This window comes from Mesocricetus auratus, unplaced genomic scaffold (genome assembly GCF_017639785.1).
Source record: "Mesocricetus auratus isolate SY011 unplaced genomic scaffold, BCM_Maur_2.0 Super-Scaffold_100006, whole genome shotgun sequence".
NCBI lineage: Eukaryota > Metazoa > Chordata > Mammalia > Rodentia > Cricetidae > Mesocricetus > Mesocricetus auratus.
In genome coordinates this window covers 82,653,514-82,677,938 of record NW_024429190.1, presented here as the reverse complement: position 1 = coordinate 82,677,938, position 24,425 = coordinate 82,653,514, and the positions used below count along the sequence as shown (strand labels likewise).

At 39.6% G+C, this 24,425-nt stretch overlaps 1 protein-coding gene across 5 annotated transcripts in view; it reads right to left on the bottom strand.

The window, feature by feature from the left end:
- Positions 1 to 1,092: 1,092 nt before the first annotated feature.
- Ptprg (protein tyrosine phosphatase receptor type G) overlaps positions 1,093 to 24,425 on the bottom strand; it is a 664,886-nt gene continuing 641,553 nt past the window's right edge. For all 5 annotated transcript variants that reach the window (XM_021230841.2, XM_005076387.3, XM_021230842.2 and 2 more), the window contains 7 exons: positions 22,245 to 22,338; positions 21,451 to 21,527; positions 20,824 to 20,952; positions 15,449 to 15,595; positions 14,622 to 14,764; positions 5,935 to 6,070; positions 1,093 to 5,463 (listed from right to left, as the gene is read on the bottom strand). In XM_021230841.2, coding sequence (XP_021086500.1) covers positions 5,317 to 5,463; positions 5,935 to 6,070; positions 14,622 to 14,764; positions 15,449 to 15,595; positions 20,824 to 20,952; positions 21,451 to 21,527; positions 22,245 to 22,338 — 873 coding nt within the window. In that variant the 3' untranslated portion in view covers positions 1,093 to 5,316. The remainder of the gene's footprint in view (positions 5,464 to 5,934; positions 6,071 to 14,621; positions 14,765 to 15,448; positions 15,596 to 20,823; positions 20,953 to 21,450; positions 21,528 to 22,244; positions 22,339 to 24,425) is intronic.

Genomic DNA, 24,425 nt, shown 5'->3' with positions numbered 1-24,425 from the left:
TAGGGAATCTATTGAGCCTTGGGCAGCAGATCAGTACCCATCCCAAGTATACACACGGACTTTGGACTCCCATAGAACAATGTGAGGTGCACTCTCACCCTGAATTCTTGGGGAAGGGTCTAGGCCCTGTCCTATATGAAATGACAGACTATGCACACCCCCATGGAGGGCCTCACCCTCCCTGGGGAAATGAGGGGATAACGGGGGGGGTTGGGGGAGGGCACGGGAGGAGGGGAGGGAATGGGAGAGGGACCTGGAACTGACTTGTGAAGCAACCTCGTTTCTTATCTAAATTTAAACTGGAAAATAAAATTAAAAAAAAAAAAGGTCAGTTAAATGACTGACGGGGACCAGACTGTGAGTCTGCTGCCATACCACCACCCACAGTTCTGAAAGGGAGCTTGAAATCTGAATATAAAAAGTATATATTTTTAAATGTTAGTAACTAACAGGAATTACAAAAAATATAGGTCAAATAAAATATTCCTGTTGTCTGACAAGGATCTATATAGATAATTGATTTGTGATACTCAGATACTAGAGTCACCAGCGGTATAAATTGAGGAGGAGATGCATTCTTAAGGACACACACACACACACACACACACACACACACACACACACACACACACGAGAGAGAGAGAGAGAGAGAGAGAGAGAGAGACAGAGACAGAGACAGAGGAGGGAGTGAATGGTAAACTATGAACCTATGTCCTGACATAGAAGAACTTGAACTGACCCTATGTCTATTCTGTTTCTACAAAGGTCTTGCTGTGACCTCCCCCACCCTTCATACTAGTCAGTAAACATTAAGACCAGAAGTTGCCCCCAGTGTGGTTGAGATGCCGGAGGGACAATCACTAAGCAGAGGCTATTTGACACTGGTGAGACTTGTCTTGTTTTCTTGGGGGTGAAAGGAGGAAGAGTTTCAGTGAGTCAGTCTGGCATGAGCATGTCCCTTTTTGCTTGTAAGGGTGACTGCTAACATTCATTTACTACAGTGAACATTGTGATGGAGAGCTGCCGAGTGCTAATGAGACTTACAAAGGCAAGCAGGACCTCATTCTCATAGAAATGATCAATACTACCAAGTACATCAAAAACCATACTTTATTTTATGTATAGCAATACAATTTACATATTAAATAACACTATAATAGAATGATTTAATATAGTTTAAAACAGAAGGAAAAAGGGAAAAATTTCAGGTTATAAAACCCCTGCCCCCACGGAACAAATCTTTAAAAAAAAAATCCACTTTTTCCAAAAAGAGTCAATGTGACAAATGTATTCGATGACTAGCCATGTCTAATGCTACTGCACTAATGGTAAATGGAATTAAAAAGAAAACCCGACTTTCACAATCACTGCCTCAAAGGAAGAACACAGGTTGGATTCTTTTGGAATGCAAATATGGTTCTCGCTACGTCAGTACACATAAGTTCACATATCCACCACGGAAATGAAACAAAACAGAAAACTATGACGTAGTTGAAACTAGAAAAAAATTAGCTTTATATGAAAATATAAAATTCTATGATTATATACCATAGATACAAAGTTCCCAGAAGATGCTTACTCAAGCAACAAAATATTTACAGTTTTAATGATTTGAGCTATTTGAAGATGAAGTGAAGGGAACGCGGTCGCTATGACGGTGGGGCTCTGTAGAAACAATGACTGCTTGCTAGTTTCAAATGTCCTAACAAAAAAGGAGTCACTACCCCAAATGTTGGAGAGTTACAACATTTTTATAAAATTGACTGTCTCCTTTTCTGGAGATGCTTATTTTTTAAAACTCAAGATATTTTTTTCTTGAAATTAATTATCCTCTGTAGAAAATGCTTCCCTTTGCAAATATTTAACAAAAATACTAAAAACATTTTAACAGCTAAGACAAAAGTAGAGGCCAAATGTTATTATAATTTCTTCTATTTACCATGCCTTCTTTCTAGAGATAAAGCCGATATTGTGTGTTAAGTGATAACTAAGGGACAGCGCAAAGGGTTATGTGAAATTACAGCTGCTATGAGGAGAAAAAGCAGGCATTTTTCCTTCATATAAAAATTGACTGGCACCATTTGAACCGAAATTTTAGGACATAGGATTTGAAAAATGCATTTTCCAATGTAACTGCAAAAGCCTTAAGACAACTACATTTTGATTATTTTTTTCTTAAATTATGATGTGTTTGGGTTTCTATTTTTTTTTTTTTTTTTGCTTAGAATTAGTAACGTGTATCTTTGGTAAATTGGTATCTACACTTTAATTTTAAATATAGTATATATGCAATTAAGAAAGTCATGAGAAGGCAGTTGTGCTGTGGCATTCTAAGACAATTAAGGTTACTTACTGATTTCATTGTCACGCTGGGGTAAAAACTACCAACCAGACCCTTATTTCATCTTGAACACTATAACTTCATTTTGACCCTGCTGGACTCTTCTATTCAAAACAGGCTCTCAAAGCTTGCATCTCTTTAGGAAAATCACTGGACCAAATGTACTATTGTTGAAACTCAGAAGGTAACTTTTAAAAATGGAACATTAATGATGGTATGATAGTTTGGGGTACAAGAAACTGTTCTGATAGCTCTAATACATCTCTGAGGTCCAGCGTGTCCACCTGATCTAATTTTTACAATTCAGGTTTGTTTGGTTTGTGTATTTTATTGCCCTAGAGGCAAATCACACATGCAAACAGCTTACCTTAGGAACTTGCACATTGGCTTTAGCAATAGCTGTATCCCTTCCCCTTGACTTAAGTGGTTATAACCTTAGTATGCACCTAAGCAATGTGCTTATGTCTCAGAGAAAACAATATCTTTGGAACTCTCTGCCTCTTGAAAGATGCAAATATTTTTGCCAATAGGCAAAGAACAGTGAAGATACATATCGTGGTGAAAGTGAGGACTGAGGATGGCTGAAGTGAAGGGTGTGTGGGCCATTTTGGGAAAATGGTCACCTAGGAACTTCTCATAGTCCAGTAAGCTGGATGTGCAGGCTTTGGTTCAAGCCTGCTGTAGATATGCAGGCAGCCCACAGAGAGCTTCTAACCCACCTTGGTTTTATTTCTGTCTTACTTATTTCACCCCCCACTTTCCTCCTTATTCTCTCACTCGTGTAAGAGATAGTCCCAGAATTGTGGGGAGCATATAATTCCATAAATTGAGTTTCCTGTGTGAATAGCACAGAAAGTAATACTTGCTATTTGTCTTCTAAACAGTTACTTTTATTAAGAGAAAATTGTGAGACCATGAACTCCAACTCGAATGTTAATTCCAAATGGCAGAGCCACCGAGCATCTAACTGAAGAGCATCAGCTGATATCAGATCTGTGTACAGCAAAAAGAATCCGCTTAATTGGCTAGAATCACAGCTCTTATCAGGATCTGAATCCTTTTCCTTCAGTATTCCGTTCAGCCCTCAGAGTTGTATCTATAGTCAAGTCCTTCTTTGAATTGTGCAGGTTGACACCTCTGATGGTGCTGTGTGTGTGTGTGTGTGTGTGTGTGTATGCATGCTGGTAAATGTGCCTAGGGGATTATCTAGCACAGACATACTACAGACTCTGCTTAGCTGGTCACCATTCCTGAAAGCCAAACTTTCAGTTCTCTGTGTGTTTCAAACGCTTAGGTTACTCTGCACAAATTATCTTCATGGGCCTCCATGGGCCTGGCCCATGCACTGAAACCTTTGACTTGGCTTGGGACCCTCTCCTTAGCAGCTCTGGTTCTCCAGCACTTCTGTGACTAGTTCCAGACAAACCACTCAAGAACAAAGTCACATTCCCAACTGCAATGCTGCCCCAACAGTGACAGCAACCACAGGGCCTCATCATAAAGCTTACTGGTGTAAGGAAACCAAACACCATTGTTCATGGGCACAATCTTGGGGGATGATTTCAAGTCTGACAGAAGTTGGCCTTCAAAAGGAGACATGAAAAGGAAAATGTAGATCTTGGTGATCTACATTTAGTGGGTGTTGTTTTGTTTTAAACCAACTCAAATGGAAACTCTTAATGCTTCCAATTTTCTCATTATGTACTATATGGGTCACAAGCAGCTCCTGCTGGACCTAGGGCTTACTAACAACCACTACCACCTCCTACTGAGGTGCATCTATCTCCTCGTGAACATCCACAACTCTCCTCATAAAACCCGCTCTAAAATGGAGACGTCACCTTTCATTCAAAAACTGAACTTTCTCTTTAAGACTCAAATTTCTCTCTCCAAATAAGACTGATTCATCTGTAGGAAATTGGTCCCAAATACATTTCCAATTCAATCTTAAGTAGACTATTATGTGATTAAGAAATTTATTATGAACCATTTGGCAAAAAAAGGAAGAAAAGAATGCTATCTATAGGTATTTTTTATTAGATTGTTATAGGAATAGTTAGTAGGGATTTTTTGAATGTTAACATTTAAATTTAAATACCTATTCCTTTCCGTTGCTGTAGCTACTGTGAGGTATGGTACTATATACCAAAAAAGTTTTAGTGGAGATTAACTAAAGGGTGTCATAAGTAAACTATGAACTAGTGCCGCCTTTCCATTATAAAAGCCAGCCCCGATTTTAGGGTGCAGCTACTTCTGAGAGTCAAAATGGAAATAACACACACTGTCCACATAGCTACTGTAAAATCTGTAATACAGAATGATTCTTTATTTTGACACATTTCAACTGTGAATAAAACTTGGTAACTAATAAGAGATGTTCACATGAAGCAACTCTTAAGCCCTCTTCTTAGTGGATTCCTCAACCATCACAAATGGAACGGACATTGACATATTCTTAGGGACTCCCATTAACCTGCTGCCCTGTAAAAGGAAACAATGCCCATCCACTCCATGGAAACAGTAGGCATATAGTATTGAACAGTGCCTAGAAAATAGAGGGAGACTGAGAAAAGTACAGTGTTGCCTGCTAGGAAAATGCAATTGCTTTAGAATAACAACAAAACTGAGATTCACTGTCATAACAAAGACCTTCACTGCACAGAACTAAACAGTAGCATGTATGTTGTCATGGAATGTCACATCAGGGTTTGCTGTAGATTAGATTATAGGCAGTAACACTGATCATATAGTGCAAACTAGGTAAAGTTGCGTTTCACTGTGAAATGAACAGGTGCAAATGCTCAGTAGGATACCATTAAGACATAAAATGGCAAAAAATAAATATCAAAACTTTTATCAGTGTAAAAAAGTAACCGGGTTATTGTATAACCTAGAGTCTGGCAAAAAAGGCCTCAAAAAAGTTCTGTCTTTACAAGTGTCAGAAGTCTACAAATGAAGTGCCCGTCCAGGGTCGGTCACACCAGAGACTCCATGCTCTCGGCAGGGTCTGACTCTTCTGCAGTTAGCACAGCACCGTTTTTGTCCCCCATCATGGGGCCATTTCCATTTTCTTTAGTGCTGAGCAAGCTGAGCATTGCTTTGTAGACAAACTGGTACTGTTCCTGGAAGACAGGTGGGAGTAATGGGTTAGACATCTTATCTAAGATGCAAATACTGATCAGAGACATACTTCGAAAAAACACGCCCAGCAAGAAATAGCAGCAATTTTATTTAACTTTAAAAGCAACTACTTGAATCACTGAGCTCGACGTCTTCTTCATAGCCTCTGGTCTTTGCTAGCACAGAACCTGTTTCAGTGTTGGTGACTCGTAAGACACTCTACTCTTAAGCAGAATTTTTTTAAAGATACATTACTGATATTTTTGGGTAGATATTTCTGTGTTGGCAAGGGTTATCTTGTGCATGGTAGGCTTGGCCTTTACATACTAAATGCCACAGAACCTCTTTTCAGTGGTGAAAACCAGTAAGTCTCTTATTGCCAGATGTCTTGTGGTCAACACCGTAGTTGAGAACCTCTGTAGTACAGATGTGAGGATCATCTGATTGGTTTGACATACATGCAAACTACTTACAATGTCTGTGAATACTCCAGGTCTCATAAGATTGATCATTTTTGCCACCTGGAAGACATCCACAGCATTTTCATTCTCTAGTTGCTGGGACAAGGTGGTAAGGGCACATAGCATTCCTGCAGAAACTGCTCCATACCTGGGGAGGAAAAAAGAAAGGTGTGATTTCAGATGTATGAATGGACTGCATGTAGCAGAGGGTAAGTAGGAATTAAGTAGGCTGGGTTGGTGTCTATTCCAGAAGACAAAATGAATTAAATGATAGACAGGAAGAAGGATCTAGAAATTTGCATAGAGGTGACATTTTTGCCAAATGCCATTTTGCCATATCAGCTTGATGTCTGATATGAAACTAGACTTGGAAACATTACAGAATTGGCTTTGGATAAGAGATATTACAACAGGTGAGAAAAATGAGGACTGTGACTATTTCCTATCACATAAATACCATGCTACAGGGCGCTTACTTTCAATGATCTTAAGCTTGATGTCTAATATGAAACTAGACTTGGAAACATTACAGAATTGGCTTTGGATAAGAGATATTACAACAGGTGAGAAAAATGAGGACTGTGACTATTTCCTATCACATAAATACCATGCTACAGGGCACTTACTTTCAATGATCTTAAGCTTGATGTCTAATATGAAATTAGACTTGGAAACATTACAGAATTGGCTTTGGATAAGAGATATTACAACAGGTGAGAAAAATGAGGACTGTGACTATTTCCTATCACATAAATACCATGCTACAGGGCGCTTACTTTCAATGATCTTAAGCATATCTAACGTCCATTTGGTTGTGACTCTAGCCTTTAAGAGCTGAGCCATTTCTCCAACCCTTAATCTTGTGGCACTGTCTATGCACCTTCACTTGGTGTATAGAGACATTAATTATGCTGACAAAGTGAGCGTGTAGACACTCACACAGCAGAACTCTTGAGTAATTTGTAGGTTCTCTTGGTGATGGGCTTTGCCTCTTGATGTTTATTCTGGTCTTTGGCATTTAAACCCTGAAATGTTTAGTGTGCCAGCACTGGAAGCAGGCATGCTCTTTATGATCTTTTATGGTCAAGCTACTCAAGTTTTGAATAAAATAAATAAATAAATGCATGTGTGACGGGCTTCTCGTAAATAACTGGTTAAAGATGATGGCTTATGTTTTTGTTTTTGTTTGTTTGCTGAAGGTATTGGTGAGTGTATGAAGGGGAGTTATTTTATTCCATTATTTGTTATAGATGTTTTCTACCTATTTTTATCTCCCTGTTGATTTTTTTAAAAAAAATCTCTTTGAAAATGTCTTGAGTTCATCAACACATTTTGATACTATTTAATTAGTGTTATACTGCCAGGATAAAGCTTACTTTTCTCACAATATATAACTCCTTTTAGATCAGAGTTTGTTGGATGGTATTTTACTCATGATTTTCAAATGTATAGGACTAGCCAGTGTATTGCAACTGTAGTGCTAGCATTCTCCTTTTAATTCAATTCATGCTCTTCTCAGTGTGTTGTTACTGTCTTGATGTAGCCTCAGTGAGAGTTTGGGGGCCCAGGCCCAGGGAGGGCTCCTTCTCTCTCTCACACTCACTTCTTGGTAATCATTACTGTGTGGCCTATGTTCTCTCTAGACAATTACATACACAGAGTTAATCTTCCCCATGAGGCAATATTACTGTCATTGTCACTTGATGTTGCAGAGGTATATTCAGGTGAAGTAACTGGCCAACATGTCTTACAGTGAGACTATGGCTACATTTCAGTTTCCAGATCTAAGTGGCTTAGAAAGGAGATGGGCACATATCATGTAAACATCATCTACTACTTTGGCTTAAAGTTTATTAACATAATGTTGTAAGTAAACAGTCTCACTCACTTTATTTCTTTTTAAATGTATTTATTTCTAGGTTTTTATCAGACAGTGTGTTCAACATACACAGAAATACAATCACAGGGACCTGTCTATCACTATCATACAACTACACAAATTACCAGCTTGTGGACAGTCTTCTACCTGTTTCCTCCTTCATATGAACTGAAGTAAATTGTAAATGTTTTATTGATAATTAGCTTTTATAAGTAAATTATAAATGCTAAGAACCTAAACGAACAGGCTTAAACATATAGTTCTCAGATGTTTTTAAGTGGAAGTTTTTTTTTCTTCTTAACTATACCTTCTAGAATTGTTTTCTTTGTTACAGCTTTCAGTGTTCACTCCCAGCCTCCTTCTTCCCCTCTAAAGAGAACTTGTCATTGTGGAGTCCAGGCTGGTTGTGTACTCCTGATCCTCCTACCTTAGTCTCCTTAGAGCTGGGACTGTAGAAGTGTGTCACCTCCCCTGGATATCACCATTGTATCTTTCATTAGGTCAGGTCTATTTATTGCTTACACTTTTTATCTTCGCTCCCACCTCGTTCTTTTTGCTTTCTTCTGGTTGTTACCTGTATTTTAGTTGCTTTATCTGTTTTTTACCCTAGCTTTTTATTTTTATTTATTTATTTATTTGGTTTTTACGAGGCAGGGTTTCTCTGTATTGTTTCGGAGGCTATCGGTCCAGCCCGGCCTCGAACTCACAGAGATCCGCCTGCCTCTGCCTCCCGAGTGCCGGGATTAAAGGCTTGCGCCACCACCACCCGGCTTACCCTAGCTTTTTTTTTTTTTTTTTTTGGTTTTTAACGAGACAGGGTTTCTCTGTATTGTTTCGGAGGCTATCGGTCCAGCCTGGCCTCGAACGCACAGAGATCCGCCTGCCTCTGCCTCCCGAGTGCTGGGATTAAAGGCGTGTGCCACCACCGCCCGGCACCCTAGCTTTTTAAACTGAAAGCCAAGTTTGTTTCCAAACGTCAATAAATATAGATTGGGCTATGACTCTTTAGGGGGAGGTACAGTTTGGTTCTTTTTGAAAGTTAATGCTTTCATCATTTGGTATTATTTTGCAGTTCCAATCTTGTTTACCTCTTTGAGCCACAAATTATTTATAAGTAGTTTCACATGTAAGAATTTCAGTTTCCATCAACAGGATTTAGAATCTTATTTAACTGCGGAGTTCTAATATTAACGTGTTGTGATGAATGAGTGTGGTTTTGTATCTGGTTTGTAGTGATTTATTGAGATTCTATTTTTGGTCAGTTTACATAGGTAAGTCACTTGTGTTTCCAAGGCTATCTCTCACTCAGTACCCCTTGAGCGCACGTGTGTCTCCATCAGCACTAGGTAAAACTGTGCTATTCAGGGTCTCTCCAAATGCTACTTTTCAAGTGGCTCCTAATTGGTTCAGTTTGAAACTTAATTCTTCGTTGTCTCTAAAACTTTAGCTGGTGTTCCTTTAGGGTTTTATCTCCCTGTGCATCAACTCCTAGACATGTTAGAGCTCCCAAGTCTAGCTTCTGCTAGTTCTATGTCAGCCTCGCCCATCCCACCACTAGCATCTCTCTTTCATTTTTAATAGTAGTGTTTTTCATTTTTAGGTGTTGATTTTGTTAACTGGCTCATGGTATGTTTGTAATTATTTCACAAACTCTTCATAAGCTCTCTAAATATATTCTTTTAATATCCACTATGGTTACTCTATTTTGATTTACTTTTTTGTGTTTATTTTGGTCCCTTCTCATTGTGCTGTCTTTTGTTGGATTCTACGTTGTACTAAGTTGACCTTATTTACATAGTATTTAAAAAAAACTATTTGTACTGACTTGGTTTTATGAAGGAAACAATTTAACCTTTACTTATCCCATTCTAATGAAATGATTAAACTCAGAATTCCCCTCCTTATTTTCCTAGCTCTTCTTAAAGATTGGCTCAAGCCAGTCAGACAGAACAGCATGATGACCATGCTCTGTTTGTGGAGTGTGCTTTCATGTGGGAGTATGTTAGTCTTTCTGTGGGATGGTTACCTTTTCTACCACTGGCTATTCTTTGTGAGGATTTTTTTTGGGGAGTAGAGGGGTTGAGGCAAGGTTTCTCTGTGTAAAAATCCTGGCTGTCCTGGAACGTACTTTGTAGACCAAGCTGGTCTAGAACTCACAGATTCACCTGCCTCTGCCTCCCAAAGTACTGGGATTAAAGGCCTGTATCACCACCACTAGCCCTTCTTAATACATACACTGTTTAGCATTTTCATCAAGGACAAGTAACACGCATAATGGTAGTTGTAACATCTGGCCTAGGTGACAGTGGGCTAAGTTATCTCTAGTTCTGTGCAAGGAAAACTGTAATGTTAACACACGAGGAAAGCCCTTAATGTCACACTTCCCAGGAGTGTGTAAACAGCAAGGCTTAAGCACACCTGGAAACTAAAATCAAATGCACCTACACATCTAACACTAGAATAAAAGAAGGCTGAAGAAAATAAGGACCATTCTCTTTTAGAACTTTACGCATTATATTAGGACTGAATGATATTTGCTGAGTTTCATAGATTTGCATTCAGAACTCCATGGACTTGGTGCAGAAGTGATTTCAGTAACTTACAGGCTACATTACACAGCAGTTACACATCCACTGGCTTACGAAATCAGCTTACCACTTTCTTTAGTTAAAAGTAATAATGCTGGTTTAAAGAAAAACACCGAAGTACTTGAACTGTGTTGATTCTAAAATATATTGAGGATCCATGTCTTGTATGCATTAAGTCTATGGCCATAAGAGATACAATTATTATACCTTTAGACTTTTTTTTCAAGACAGGGTTTCTCTGTATTCTTTTGGAGGCTGTCCTGGAACTCACTCTGCAGACCAGGCTGGCCTCGAATTCAGAGATCCTCCTGCCTCTGCCTCCTGAGTGCTGGGATTAAAGACATAAACCACCACCACCCAGCTAGAACTGTTTTTGAGATCACAGCTGAGGATGTTGCCATGGAAGGTACTATGCATCCAACGGTAGCAATGGAGAAAGGGAAACAACAACCCGGCCACAAACCCTTTGACTGACAATGGTGACCATTGTGAGACATGCTGGTTCAGTAGTGGCTCAGAGCTTGTGGGAGTGACCAACCAAGACCCGTGGAACCCATACCTGACACTGCTTGGGTTAGCAAGAACCTGAGACTAGATAGACCAGCCGCCTTGGGGAAAACCAAACACTACTGGTCTGCTAAAGGAGCACAGCAATAAAATGACTCTTATGTTGCACTCATAGATCTGTGCCTTGCTCAGCTATCATCAGAGAAACTTCCTCTTGCAGCATATGGGAACAAATACAGAGATCCGCAGAGACAATATGCACAAAATGGTAAACCTTGGAACACTCAGCCCCAAACCAGGTGCCTCCACCAATCCCTCCCCTCAGGACTCAGGGAACTGGGCAGAAGAGGAAACAGGAGAGTGGAAGAGCCAGAGGGGATGGAGGATACCACGGAAGCAAGGCCTCCTAAACATAACAGTACTGAAACACACTTATGAACTCAGGGACTGAGACAGTCAGTACGCACAGGGCCTAGCAGGGTCTGCACCAGATGGGGTCCTAGAGCTAAGAGGAAAAGTAGACACATGCTCTGACCTAACCCAGAAGAAGCTGGTGCCAACTGAGACTATCTGCAAATGAAAAATTAGTTTTTTCCAAGGGAGTTTCACCGGAGAAACAAACTACTCTTAAGGGTAGGTCTCATGTTCAGCCAATAGAAAATGACCTCAACATCATCGTTTGAAGTTCTCTCATAATGCCATACCTGGGTATTTTTATTTTCCTTTTTTTTTTCTCTTACAGTTCCGTTGTATATAGATTATGGCTTCTGGTTTTTTGTGTTTCTTTGAGATTCCCGTGTACCTCTGTGTCTATGTGTGTTTTTTGTGCTTTTTTTAAAAACTTCTCTATGTGTTTATTTTGTTTTATTCCACATTTTTGCTTTTGTTTTTATCATATTTCATTTTATTATTATTACTTAGATGCCTATTTCTTCTTTACATTTCTTTTTAAATTTAATCTTTGTGTCTTTCACATTGTGTATCTCCATCCCATTCATTTCCTCGTCCCTTCATATTAGCCTTTCTATCCTTCCATCCCCCCAATAAAATGTAATTTAAGAGAAAAAAAGGAGAAAAATCAATATTATCATGGAAGCTGTAGTGTGACACAGTGAGTCACACAGTAGACTCTTTTGTCCATGCATCTTTACTTGCAAGTGTTCATTGCAAAGAGTCATCGGTTTGGTTCCAGACCTCTTATTTCTGCTATGCTATCAATGCTGGGCCCTCAATGGGGCTCTTCTTGGATATCCTGTTGTTGCCCTGTGTTGTGAAATCCTGAAGTTTTGGGTCTGCAGGACAGGCCCTTCATGTACTCCAGCAGATCATAGACAGGTAGGCCAACTCATTACCCTGGTTCTGCATCTGGATAGTTGCAGGGTTGGTCAGCCCTCCCTTGTCCTCACACCAGGGTGAGCTCTCCTGCATTGCCCTGGCTAGTTCCTCCCTTGTAGTGATGAGCAAGGGGGCAGGGCCAGTTCTGCCACACTTACGACACAGGGCCAGCTCTACTGTGTTGTCCAGACTTGGTGTAGGGGCCATTCAACTTGTGCTGCAGTTGATGAGGGGCAGGAACAGCTCTCCCACTCTTTTTTGGTTTTTTGAGACAGGGTTTCTCTGTGTCACTTTGGAGCCTATGCTGGCACTCACTCTGTAGACCAGGCTAGCCTCGAACTGTCAGAGATCCTCCTGCCTCTGCCTCCCGAGTGCTGGGATTAAAGGTGTGCGCCACCAATGCCCGGCCAGCTCTCCCACTCTTATGAACTCAGAGCCAGCTCTCCCACCTGCCTTGGTGTTGACGGGTGGGGGGATTTCTCCGTGTCCATCTGCCACATGACAGATGAGTCGTGGGGACAGTTTCCCAGGCTCACAACTTTGGGGGCTGGTTTACCGAGCCTATTTGTTTTCTAAGGAGAGACACAAAGGGTGTGGATCTGGGTGGGAAGGGAAAACATCATCCAAATATAACTGTATTGCAAAAACCTATTTTCAGAGAGAGAGAGAGAGAGAGAGAGAGAGAGAGAGAGAGAGAGAGAGAGAGAGAGAGAGAGAGAGAGAGAGAGAGAGAGTCATAGTAGGGAATGCCATCCTGAGTTATAACACTATCACTGTGAAGAAGTAAAGTTTCCTTAGAAATCGGTAGTACAGGAAGAAAAGCAGGGGGTTGGTTGTAGCCAGAATCAGCTACTCTTCATGGAGCAGTAGCAACGTAAAGTTTGTAGGCCAGCTTGGTGGAATCCTAGTATTTGGGAGGCTAAGGCAAAAAGATTGCCAGGAGCTCCAGGTCGGCCCGGTCTCATATGACAGGACTTTGTCCCAACAAAACCTGTACAAACAAACAAAGCCAAAAATACCCAAATTCAAACTCAAATTAAAGTGTGGGAAGTGGATGAGAACAGAAAGCAGGAAAGGATTGCAGCACAGCCTGAAAGAGGAAGAGGGAGCGGGAATGACCACTGTAAAAACCAGAGGAAGGCAGTGGAGAATGGCAGTTGGGATGGGTGGCTTGGAGCCCCAGGGCTCTTCTCCTATCTCTCAATGGACTTGCTCGATCAGTTCTGAGTGACTTCAGAACTTGACAATTGCCCTGGACATTCCTGATGTCTTTGTAGCAGAAAGGTCTGCATTTTCATCTTATACTAGATCCCATAAATTGTGTGGCTGACGCTAGTAGACACTGACTATAAATCTCTCCATGTACTAAGCACCTTCCTCCCTGTGCCTGTTTCCCCAAACACAGAGTGCATACTGTAAATTATGTTCTTGGTAATCCTAAGCAGTTATGACTTGTCTTTGCATCAGCCAGAGTGGAGACTGGTCAATGGATTTTGCTACAGAATTTCTTACCAGTCTTCAGTTCTTGATCTTAAGATCAAATTACAATAATAGTTAATCTTTTATTTATTTAGGCAATTTAAAGTATTAGGAATTAAAATAGAAAATGTTACAATAGAAGCCCAAGCCTTCTCCTTCTACTAATCTTGAGTGACAGTTTCATTACATGTCAAGTAACTCTGGAAATATCTATATATTCATGACAGGCAGTGAACAAGGCAGATGGTCTCTTTGTTTTATATATATATATATATATATATATATATATATATATATATATATACGCATATACACACACGCACACACACACACACACACACACACACACACACACACATAGTAATAATATATATAGCTTGACTTTTCTGATCTCCTGGAAAGACCTTGGAGATACATCCCAAAGGGTTGGTTCTCAGACCACACTTAGAGATTAAATGAAACTAGCTTAATTACACAGGAAACTAGTTGCTATTATTTTAGTAAAGCATCTATTCTATAGCCATCTCAAAAGATTATGTGTGTTGTGGGCATCCTGGGTGGGAACAGACTAGCCTGGGAATAGAACAGACTTGAGCATGTGAATCTGCATGCCGATAATGTCACACAATACTGTTAGGGTACACCTGTTCCCAAGTAAGAACCTGCTTACTTTTTGGTGAAGAATAGGAGTACAGTATTTTTCCCTTCTAGAACATACACTCTAGGGACACTCAGAGCCTGGCAAAAGTTGACCAATTAAAACACAACCACAACACTTTTGCATATGTATCTACCCAATAGAAATAACAAGGAGTATTGAAAGCAAAGAGAGGGGGGTGTTTACTTTCAACTTCCGTGTGAATTCAATCAAAAGAGCACTGGAATTTAACATACACTAATCAGATACTTACTCGTCATGAACAATAGTGGGGCCATCCCGTGTTAAGGCCTCTTCCTTGATGACGTTGATCAGCTCAAAGGTACTGCTTATGGGGGCATCTGGGTTAGGCCATTTGGGGCACTGAAAGTGCCGAACTTCTAGTACATAGTCATCCTGCAACCAAAAAATCAGAATAACAGCTCCTCCAGTAGTTCATGTCTATCACCAAATGGCTGAAGCCTGCTCCCTAGGAAGCATGCATGTCGGGAAACTCTGAACAGTGCTAGGTTACCCAAAAAGCACAAGACCCATCTGTCATCAAAACACAACATGCCACTGAACAGTAGGCTCTCTTTAATCAGCAAACAAAACAAAACAAAAATCCTGTAGGAGGCGTTATGCCCCACTACTCTAACTTTGACTCATAATAGAAAAGAAAGAAGGAAGGGACTTAGGTGTGGTTTAAGCTGCTGATACACATGGATTGTCTCTTACCCTTCTAAGGCAGTTATTATATGTGAAAATAGTGTTTGTTAAAGTGTCAGCTCCATAACACATTGCAAGGCTGTATTTCTGATGTCAAAGCAAGCAGCATTTCTCTCCTACATTGAGTACTAACTATGCCATGCACCGTCTTTGTCATTCAGCCAGAAGACCTACTCGTCTGCATGCTGAGCCAGAGACTGTTACATTTCATCCACCCAAATGGAAAAAGCAAATATACGAAGAAAGGACAAACAGAAATGCACATATTTAACAGATGAACCCATCACAAAGGTAGTAAAATTACTTTGTTACTTAAAAGGAAGACACAGGGTCCAGGCTAGGCAATTGTGGAGGAAATGTGGGTCACGTTACCTGTGTAGCTTCAAGAATAAAGTCATGGATGATGATTTGTTCTTCATTAGAGAGGCACAGCCTGTCCTTGCTGATAAGGGTGACAGTAAAGGCCTCACAGTTCATGGATTCTTCTCGACTTGGCCAGTACACAAACTCATCTTCTGCCTTTGGGAACCAGGAAAACAAATTATTTCACATTGTTATCAAACTGACACCTAATGTCTGCCATCTCCCAAACCACTCAAGTTACCTTTTAAATTGATTTTATAGAATTATTAACCCCCATCTAGTCATTTTCAATGTTATTGTAGTCTATTATAAATTGTTCTTTCATAATAACCATTTCAAAGCACCTGTCTCTTGTCATAGTAACCCAAACAACTGCCCTATAGAAGATACACTATCTCTAGTTGACAAGAGCCCTGTTATAACAGACATGGCAAAACCAGAGATCAGCTAGAGTTCATTTAGTTTTGCTACTTTACAGTTGCTTTAGTTTATACTTCATTAGTAACGATGTTTAAAAATAAATTTAATTGTGTATTTTTGAAATATAATACATGTTACAGAATAGATAGTAAAGTTTACTAAAGTCATTTAAATGAACGGGTATAGATATACACATATACATATATGATTGTGTATATATATGTATATGTACAAATGTTTATTTTTATGTCAGTAGCTACAATATCTTAAATGCTAAGTATAGTACAGTTTTATTACTTATGGTTCTTAGACTGTACATGAACCCTAGATTTATTCATTCTATATACATACCTGTGTTTTGTGTCCTTCAACTACCCCTTCCCCTGATTTCCATCTTGTTAGCTTCTTTTCTTTTTTTCTTAGTGGGATTGCATAATGTTTTTTTCCCTGTGTATGGCTTATTTAACTTAGTGTAGGGTTCTCTGAGCTCAATCTGTGGCAAAAAACTAGATCTTATTCTTTCTAGGGGCTAGCAAATATGCCCCTGTGCAGACACGCAGGTCATTTCTGTATTTTGGCTGTTGTGCATAATGTTGCAGAGAACACTGGAGTGCATACACGTTACATGGTGCTTATCTTCTTTTGGGGGAGTATATGCCCAGCAGGTGTTTTATATAGAAACTTGAATACTGTTTTCCATATGGTTGTGCTAGTCTATAGTCCAATGTATAGATGTATAGTGAGTTGTATTTCTTTTTTTTTTTTTATGTAGCCCTTAAATGCACTGTGGACTAGGCTGCCCTCTAACTTGCATCCATTTTCCTACCCTTGCCTTCCAAGTGCTGGGGTTATAGACATGTTGTATCATGCCAGCAAGAGCTCCTACTATTCCTTACCAACATTCGTCATTCACTGGGTTTTGTTAAATCCACCCTAATTGGTAGGAGGTGGCATTTTGTAAGAGGACTGAATACCTTTCCACATACCTGCTGACCATTTTTGTCATACTTGAAGACCTATTTTTGCCCACTTTCTAGAGTTCTCTATAAATTTTGGATGATAGCCGCTAGATATGGGATCTGTACCATCTGTCTTGACAAATGAGGACATGTTCAGAGATGTCCATAAATGGCCTAAATCACTCTGCTGATGAAGGGCAAAGGACTGCCCCTTTTGGAAAGGAAGCCATGCATAAACAAGCAGGCAGGCCGTCAATAGGAGGTACTTGTAACAGACAAGGTATCCGTTGGTGTCAGATTTCAAGAGGGGTTAATGCAGAAACTGTTCAGCTTTGAAGCAGGCAAGTTTTACACGTTCATCTATTTTAAGTTTCAAAACAGAAATTCAGGCTTGGTACTTGAATTCTATCCCTGAAAATTATGGCTTCCTAAGAAAAACTTAATGGCTCAAATGAGGAACTCCCGTTTGCCTGTAGCACAGAGGTTTCCATAAGCATTTTACTCAGAATGCCTATTTACTATCACCGAAGTCAGGGGTAACGCCCACAACAAAGAAGGCTCTGTTTAGCCTTACATTGTTGCATTAGAAATGAGCCAGCAGTCCAATGAGACTTATCACCTCTTCAAGTTTCAATATAGATTATTGCCAAGTACATTTTTATTTTTAAAGCTCAGCATAAGGGAAAGCAAATTAGCAATTGGGTTTAATCTATACAAAAGAAGCCTGGAACTGTCGTGAGTTTTATTATGCTTTGTTCAAGGAAATGGAAGTATGATCCCGTGCACAGATTCAGGATATATACTCAAGACGGACAGAACATTAGAATCTAACCACTATGCAGAGATCAATTTATCTAGTAGCCTATCTACCCCATGATTCATATCTCTGAACCTCTATTTAGATATTTTAAAAATGAGAACAACATAAGCCTGTGCTCTCAAAGGACATAATAGGAATAGCTGATGATATAGTTTGTTTAAAGGTGCCAAAGAGATCAAAGGCAGGGAAAAACTCCTGAATACAGATATTGAATTAGGAGTAATTACCCATCTTGAAAGGTTAAAAAATTAAATTCACCTTTTTTATTTTTCCTTTTTTTTTTTTTTAGGTTGTTCTTTTTGGAAGCAGAAGCTCATATGGCTCAGGGTGAACTTGAGCTTGCTACCTAGCACCAAGTATGACCTCCTAATCCTCCTGCCATTGCCTACCCAAGTGCTGAGACTACAGGCATGTGTCACACAGTTTTATGTGGTACTGGGGATTAAACCCAGGGCTTCAAACATGTTAGGCACGCACTCTATCAACTGAACTACAGTCCCAGATCCAAGAGCAACTTCTTATTTCTGCAGCTTTCTGTCACAGAGGTGTGTGTGTGTGTGTGTGTGTGTGTGTGTGTGTGTGTGTGTGTGTGTGTGTGCGCGCACGCGCTTACATATACACTGTCTGTTACATTGAGATAAATACCTTAACAATAGTAATTTGGTTTCCAGTAGTAATATAACATTTTTTTTTCTGGATTTTTCACTGCTCTGCCCCTAGGACCCCCAGAAAAGCATCTATTGATAATCTGGTATTCTTTAACTGATAACCTCCTTACTCCCCTTAGCAATGGCCAACCTTGGACCCAAAAGGAAACCTTACCATCTCCTTCTCTGCCCCTCCCTTCTGCCCTATAACTACCCCAGCTTATAAGAGTAAGGCAGGCTGACTTTTACAGAGAACCCCTCTGCAGGTTTCCCCTCCAAATAAAGACCCACAGAGTCTTAAGCTCTATTGTCCATCTTCTCCTTCCCACTGATACATTTGTTATTATAATTTTTTAGATAGTAACTTGTAGAGTACAAGTCAGACTTTCTAGTTGATGACAACCTTAAATTCTTGATCATTCTGTTTCCACCTCCCAAGTTCTAGAGATTATCTAGATATATAAGACTATCTAGATATAAAGATAAGAGTATCTACATATAAAGGTTTAAGAATATCTATATATGAGGGTGTAAGACAATCTAGAACAAAAGATAAAATATTATCTAGATATATAGGTGTAAGATTATCTAGATATAAAGGTAAAAGATTAGCTAAAAAGGCATAAGATTAGATACAAAGATATAAGAGTATCTAGACATAGGCATATGAGCATCTAGATATAAAAGTCCAAGATAGTCTAGATATAAAGGAATTTGTAATTGTAGTGATATATTATTTATGATTTGTTAAAGCTCGCCTAAATATTAGAAAGCAAAGTCAACCACGGTCCATAGAAGCCAGGCACACACTGTTAATCCCAGTAGCCAGAAGCTAGGAGGTGGTGGTTCATACCTTTACTCTTAGGACTCAGGATTAAGAGGAAAGTGGATTTGTGTGAGTCCAGGGCCACCCAAATCTATAAGAGCGAATCAGCCTAAAAGAGAATTACAACTCACACCTATAATCCCAACATCAGGGAAGTACATAAAACAGACGCAAGGTCTCAGAGAGGCTTTTCATTCTCCAGCCACAGGAGAGGCAGCAGTTTGAGACTTGGTGAAGAGCTCGGGCATGGATCAGCCCTTTCAGCCTGAGGTAGAGGTGAAAGCTAGTGGCTGCCTGTTTTGCTTTTCTGATATTCAGCCTGAAGTTTGAACCCCAATGTCTGTCTCTGGGTCATTTATTAATTCGCATTACATGTAATATTGTTTTTTGAATTGGATTAGACTTTTAAGTCATTTAAAAATTGGAGTGTTGTACATTTATAGTAGTAGTAAAAACACAACAAAAAGATGCCAACCTTAGGTAGTTTTTTAGCCTGGCTTCTGAGAGACCCTAACATGCCATGTTCCACATCAGTTGCTGTATTCTATCTGGAGAACATGTATCCCTTTGTTGGGTCTAATTGTCTCCTAGCTTTCCCATGCAAATGAGCCCTGGGAAGAATCTTGGTTGTTAAGTTATAGCAGCAAAATACCAATTCATCCAACAAGTGAATATTTCAACGCTAAATGCCTTCCATTTCCATATACCAATCAGAATGGGCCCCTGCTGCCAGCTAAGTTAAAAACTTACATGGCAGTTTTCAGCTTAAGCTTCCCAACCTAGCTCCATTCCATCATAAAGAAGCAACCTCGGGTCCTGAAGCTGGAGTAAAGTGTGACAGAGCAAAGAAGTGCCTTCTGACCGGGCACACAGTCACTGTCATCCAGACTAGAGTTCAACCACAGGCTGCTCTTTCTTAATTCAAAACTCATTCATCAGACATTCAGAGGCGGTTCTTCACTGGCTTTTGATTTATCTTGTAGGCTCCATGTCCATAGAATAACTTTTCTAAAGACCCAGCTAATTCTGAAATGTACATATGCATGAGACCCTATGCAGAAACATGTAATTTTGTTTTAAAATGTGCTTTCCCATCTCCTATACAGAACCTGAACAGAGAAGGACAGAAAGAACTAGAGACTTGAATCTTCTCTGCAGGATGGATCTAAACAGCCTCTCCTTTCTGTCTCTACTGTTGCCCTGACTATGAAATGGAAAGATCATTAGCACTAAGTTGAGACCCATTCCTCTGATGTGGTGCGATGGGACACATAGTACAATGATTTGGACAGGCAGGTGACTTAGGTACAAATCTGAAACTAATTATTATTGCATGCTCTTGGACAAGGTCATTCCTTCACTTTCTCCAGCTATTAAGTAATTCATACAAGGTAAACACAATCACATAAGCCCTAAATGTAATAAGTTATCTATTTTCAGAAAGTGGTATGTGGTGGCTAAGAGATAAGTCTGAAGTCCTATCATGGAGTTTATTAAAAGAACGCTTTTTTAAAGCCTTTACCCAGTCAGTAGAGTGTGGTTGAAGAGCAGTATAAACAGCATTGGGGAATCAAGTATGGAAGTGAGAGGGACAATGCTACGAAGACATCCTTCTTAGCATCCACAGACACAACAGCCTATGGCAACATATCGCAGGATTACGTTCATGGCCTCGTGGGCTTGTTAATATACAGCAGATGTGTTCTACTCACCAGGCTCTGGTTGTCTGGCAGCATGACAATGATCTGTGCATTATGATCCCAAATCATCCTCCAGAAATCTTTCGTAGTGTGTGGCAGAGGGTGCTGGGTTATAATGAATTCATTGCTTCTGTAATAGCCCTTCAGTTAGGGAGAAGAGGAATTATTGACTACGTATGTGTCGCTCTAACTTTGTGGTGGTGAAACACATTCATGTAACAGGGCAGTATTATTTTGCTTACTCTAAAAGAATTGAGAAAGGCACTCAGTACATTTGGCTAATTTTAAGTTGTACTTCTGTGAACATTGTGTAGACAATTTTCTCTCCACATGCGACTCACTTCAAGTTACCCCTGCTGTCTTTACTTAACAGCAATTTCAACATTTATTTAAAAGCTAGTTGGGTGAATTAACAATAAAATTAATTCCTTAAGAAGCATTTTGCTTAATTTAGATATTTTTGTATTCCCACCCTTTAGGCATCTTTTGTTAAAAGTTTCAAGCACAGAAATTTCTATACGTTTGATGTTACACGTTGAGAAATTACTTCAAAAATGAAATCAGTCACAGGGGTGGTGTGTGCTCCTTAATCACAAATACAGCCAATTAAACTGAAAGGTGGTAACGGTTGACTCTCACCATGATGTACGAAGCATTAATGTAATCTGTTCCTTTCATTCCGGGCAATGGTGCAAGTCCCACTCGGGCACGCTCAGCTATCATATGGAAAGAAACAATAACACCACATTTGCCTTATTGTTCAAAGGAACGGGCAATTCTTCCTCGGATTTACTTGGTGAATGGCATGACTCCCTGGCTCCTTCCTAGGACTGGCATATTTAAACAAGCTTAGGTGTTATCTGCTAAGGAGGGTATAAAATGAAAACTTCCCTGGGTACTCGGGACAGACTCTGTAGGATGAAAATCTAACTGCAGGAAAGGCTTTCACAGCCTATTAGAATATAGACATGAAAAAGTGTTCCAGGTAAGCTGACCCTGGTTTATTACATTTCTACAGTTACACCAACATACTGCACTTTGTTCTTCTTCAACCCCTTAGTGACCTTTCTATCCGTGAAGGTTGTAGAGAGCAGTGACCTTTGTCAGTAGAGCTAGATCTACCCAATGATCAACAAATGCCTGGGTTTATAGGGTATACAACATGTTCTCTAAGTCCTAAGTTACACATACAAAAGCCACCACAAACCAATAGGGCCAGATCTCAACAGTTAATTTAATGATAGAATTCTAATTAGTCCAGATTAATTTAAGACCCAAAGTCTTAATGTCACAGGGATAGTAGCTTAATCATCATTTTTTTTTAAGCAGAAATATTGTGACCGTGTCTCCTTGGCTAGCTGTGTGTCCTTACATAATACCTACATTTTAGTTTAAGAATGTTCACCCACGGAACCACTAAGTTAATGTCTCACCTGGTACCACGGAAGAGTTCCTGTTCTTCTCCTTGTTACACTCCTTCTGGGCACTGAAGCACTCCACGTATTTTGCATTACACTGTGTGATTAGCTGAAAGGGAGGGGCATTTTTGGCATATTCAAAGATACAATCACTGTTGCTGCCTACAATCACCAGCCAGACTATTAAACAATGAAAATATTTTTGTACCCCGAAGGACACCCACACTTCACTTGTGGACCTTCTCCTGGTGGCTAGCCTGTGTCCTTGACCCGTATCTACTGCCAGGCCCTAGGGGTCTGGTCTCTTAAAGATAAGACCTGGACTGATTCGCTGCCCATCTCTGTTGACGCCAGGCTTTTCATCTTTCAGCCCTGGAGTGTTGCTCTTCTTATTTATGTAACTAGGCCCAGCTGCCTTTTGTATTCTGTCTCAATTTGTTTTCAACTCTTGGATTGTTTCACGCATGGCTTTAGTATATCATCATCCTAGTGCAGCTGAATCTTTTCTTCTTCACAACAAATTCCCCCACTTGTGTTTTGTATTAGCGTTACTTCCATAAGCATGAATGAGAGGTTATTTCCTAGAGTACAGGCAACTTACCAGTGACTGTACCACTGAAGAAAATGTCAGTGCCGTGTGTACATTACATGACATGGTTAGCAAAACAAGAGCAGGGATTCTATATGCACAAAATACATGAGAATAATCTCTCCAGGTGTTTTACTGCCACTGTGCTGGGCCTTAGAAGGTATTTTCATTTTTGAGTTTCTGTAAATGGCTAGTGCCTTAAAGAGCCAATTGTCTGGCTTCTTTCCAAGTTTTGAAAAGGCTGGTTTGTTCACTGAATTCTTTTAAAAGTATACATAAAGAAACACAGATCAGGGGGTTCAGATAAGAGTTAATGCTTTCAAGAAGCCTGTGTGTCATCTCTGTATCCTATAGCATATATAATTAGATATCTTGGGGATAGGAATTTTAGTGTAATGGTAATTTTACATAATGACTTCATGGTATGGAAATTCCCTTTGTGACATCATGTAGGCAACCAGAAAAGTCTGAATTCTGAAGCATTTGGGATTTTAGATTTTTAATATAAGGTTGCCCTTACTATTCTATGATTCTATTTTTGGCCTATATGTAGACAGTTTTTCATTTGTGTCAAGGTGGACAAAATGAGATGAATTTGTTTACTTTTTGTTTTCACATTCAAATTTTTCCTAGACTCTGAAATCTTCAAATATCCCAGAAATGTAAAACAAAGGAAAATTTTTTTTAATTTTTGGCATGTAATGTTTTGTGAAAATCCATTTTTTTCACATTTACACTAATACTATGCTATCTAATTACCTCAAGTGGTTAGGCTGTTTAGAGGAGAATTGGAAATTTGAAATTGGTGTTATGATTGAACTCAGTAAAATTAATTTGTTTTTCACTTCATACCACTTGGTATAATTTATTTGGGTGTCTCATTTCTTCAGCTGAGATCCCAATGAGTATTTCAGAATCTAGAGCGAGTTTTTCCCATGGAAACTTGAACTGCACCCATCCTTTCCATTCTGAGATGGAATGAGAAGACAGTGTGCATCACAACGTGCAAAAACTAGACCTGAAAGGCAGTGCGCAGCTAAGAAAAAGGGAAGACAGTATCTGAAAGTGACAGTTAATGACTTCAGCAGTCTTTACCTCCAACCACACACACACACACACACACACACACACACACACACACACACCTTAACTACCACTAGACTTTCTTCTGTTCATTAAAATAAGTTAAGCTTTATCTCCACTACTTAGTAACTGCCTTTTTTTTAGTTTCCCAATTGCCTTCTGTGGTGATTTTTCAAAGAAGTATACTTTGTCGCAATAGGTACATAGTCACTCCCATCTCCCCCTCTCTCTTCTGACAGGGTCTCACTCTATAGCATGTGATAGCCCCTGTGCTCTATAGAATCTGTGATCCTTCTGCCTCAGCCTGAGTACTGGGATTACTGGCATGTGCTACCACTCCTGGATCAAATAAGTATCCTCAATAAAAGTATTATTGAATACTTTTGAGGAAAAAAACCCCAGTATTTTGGGGGTCAAAAAAAATGGCTGAAAGTCTTACATCAATGGGCTAGAAGATGGTGTCTACCTACATTTAGATAAAGTTATCAACAGCCCAGAAGAAAATAAAGCACTGTGACACATCT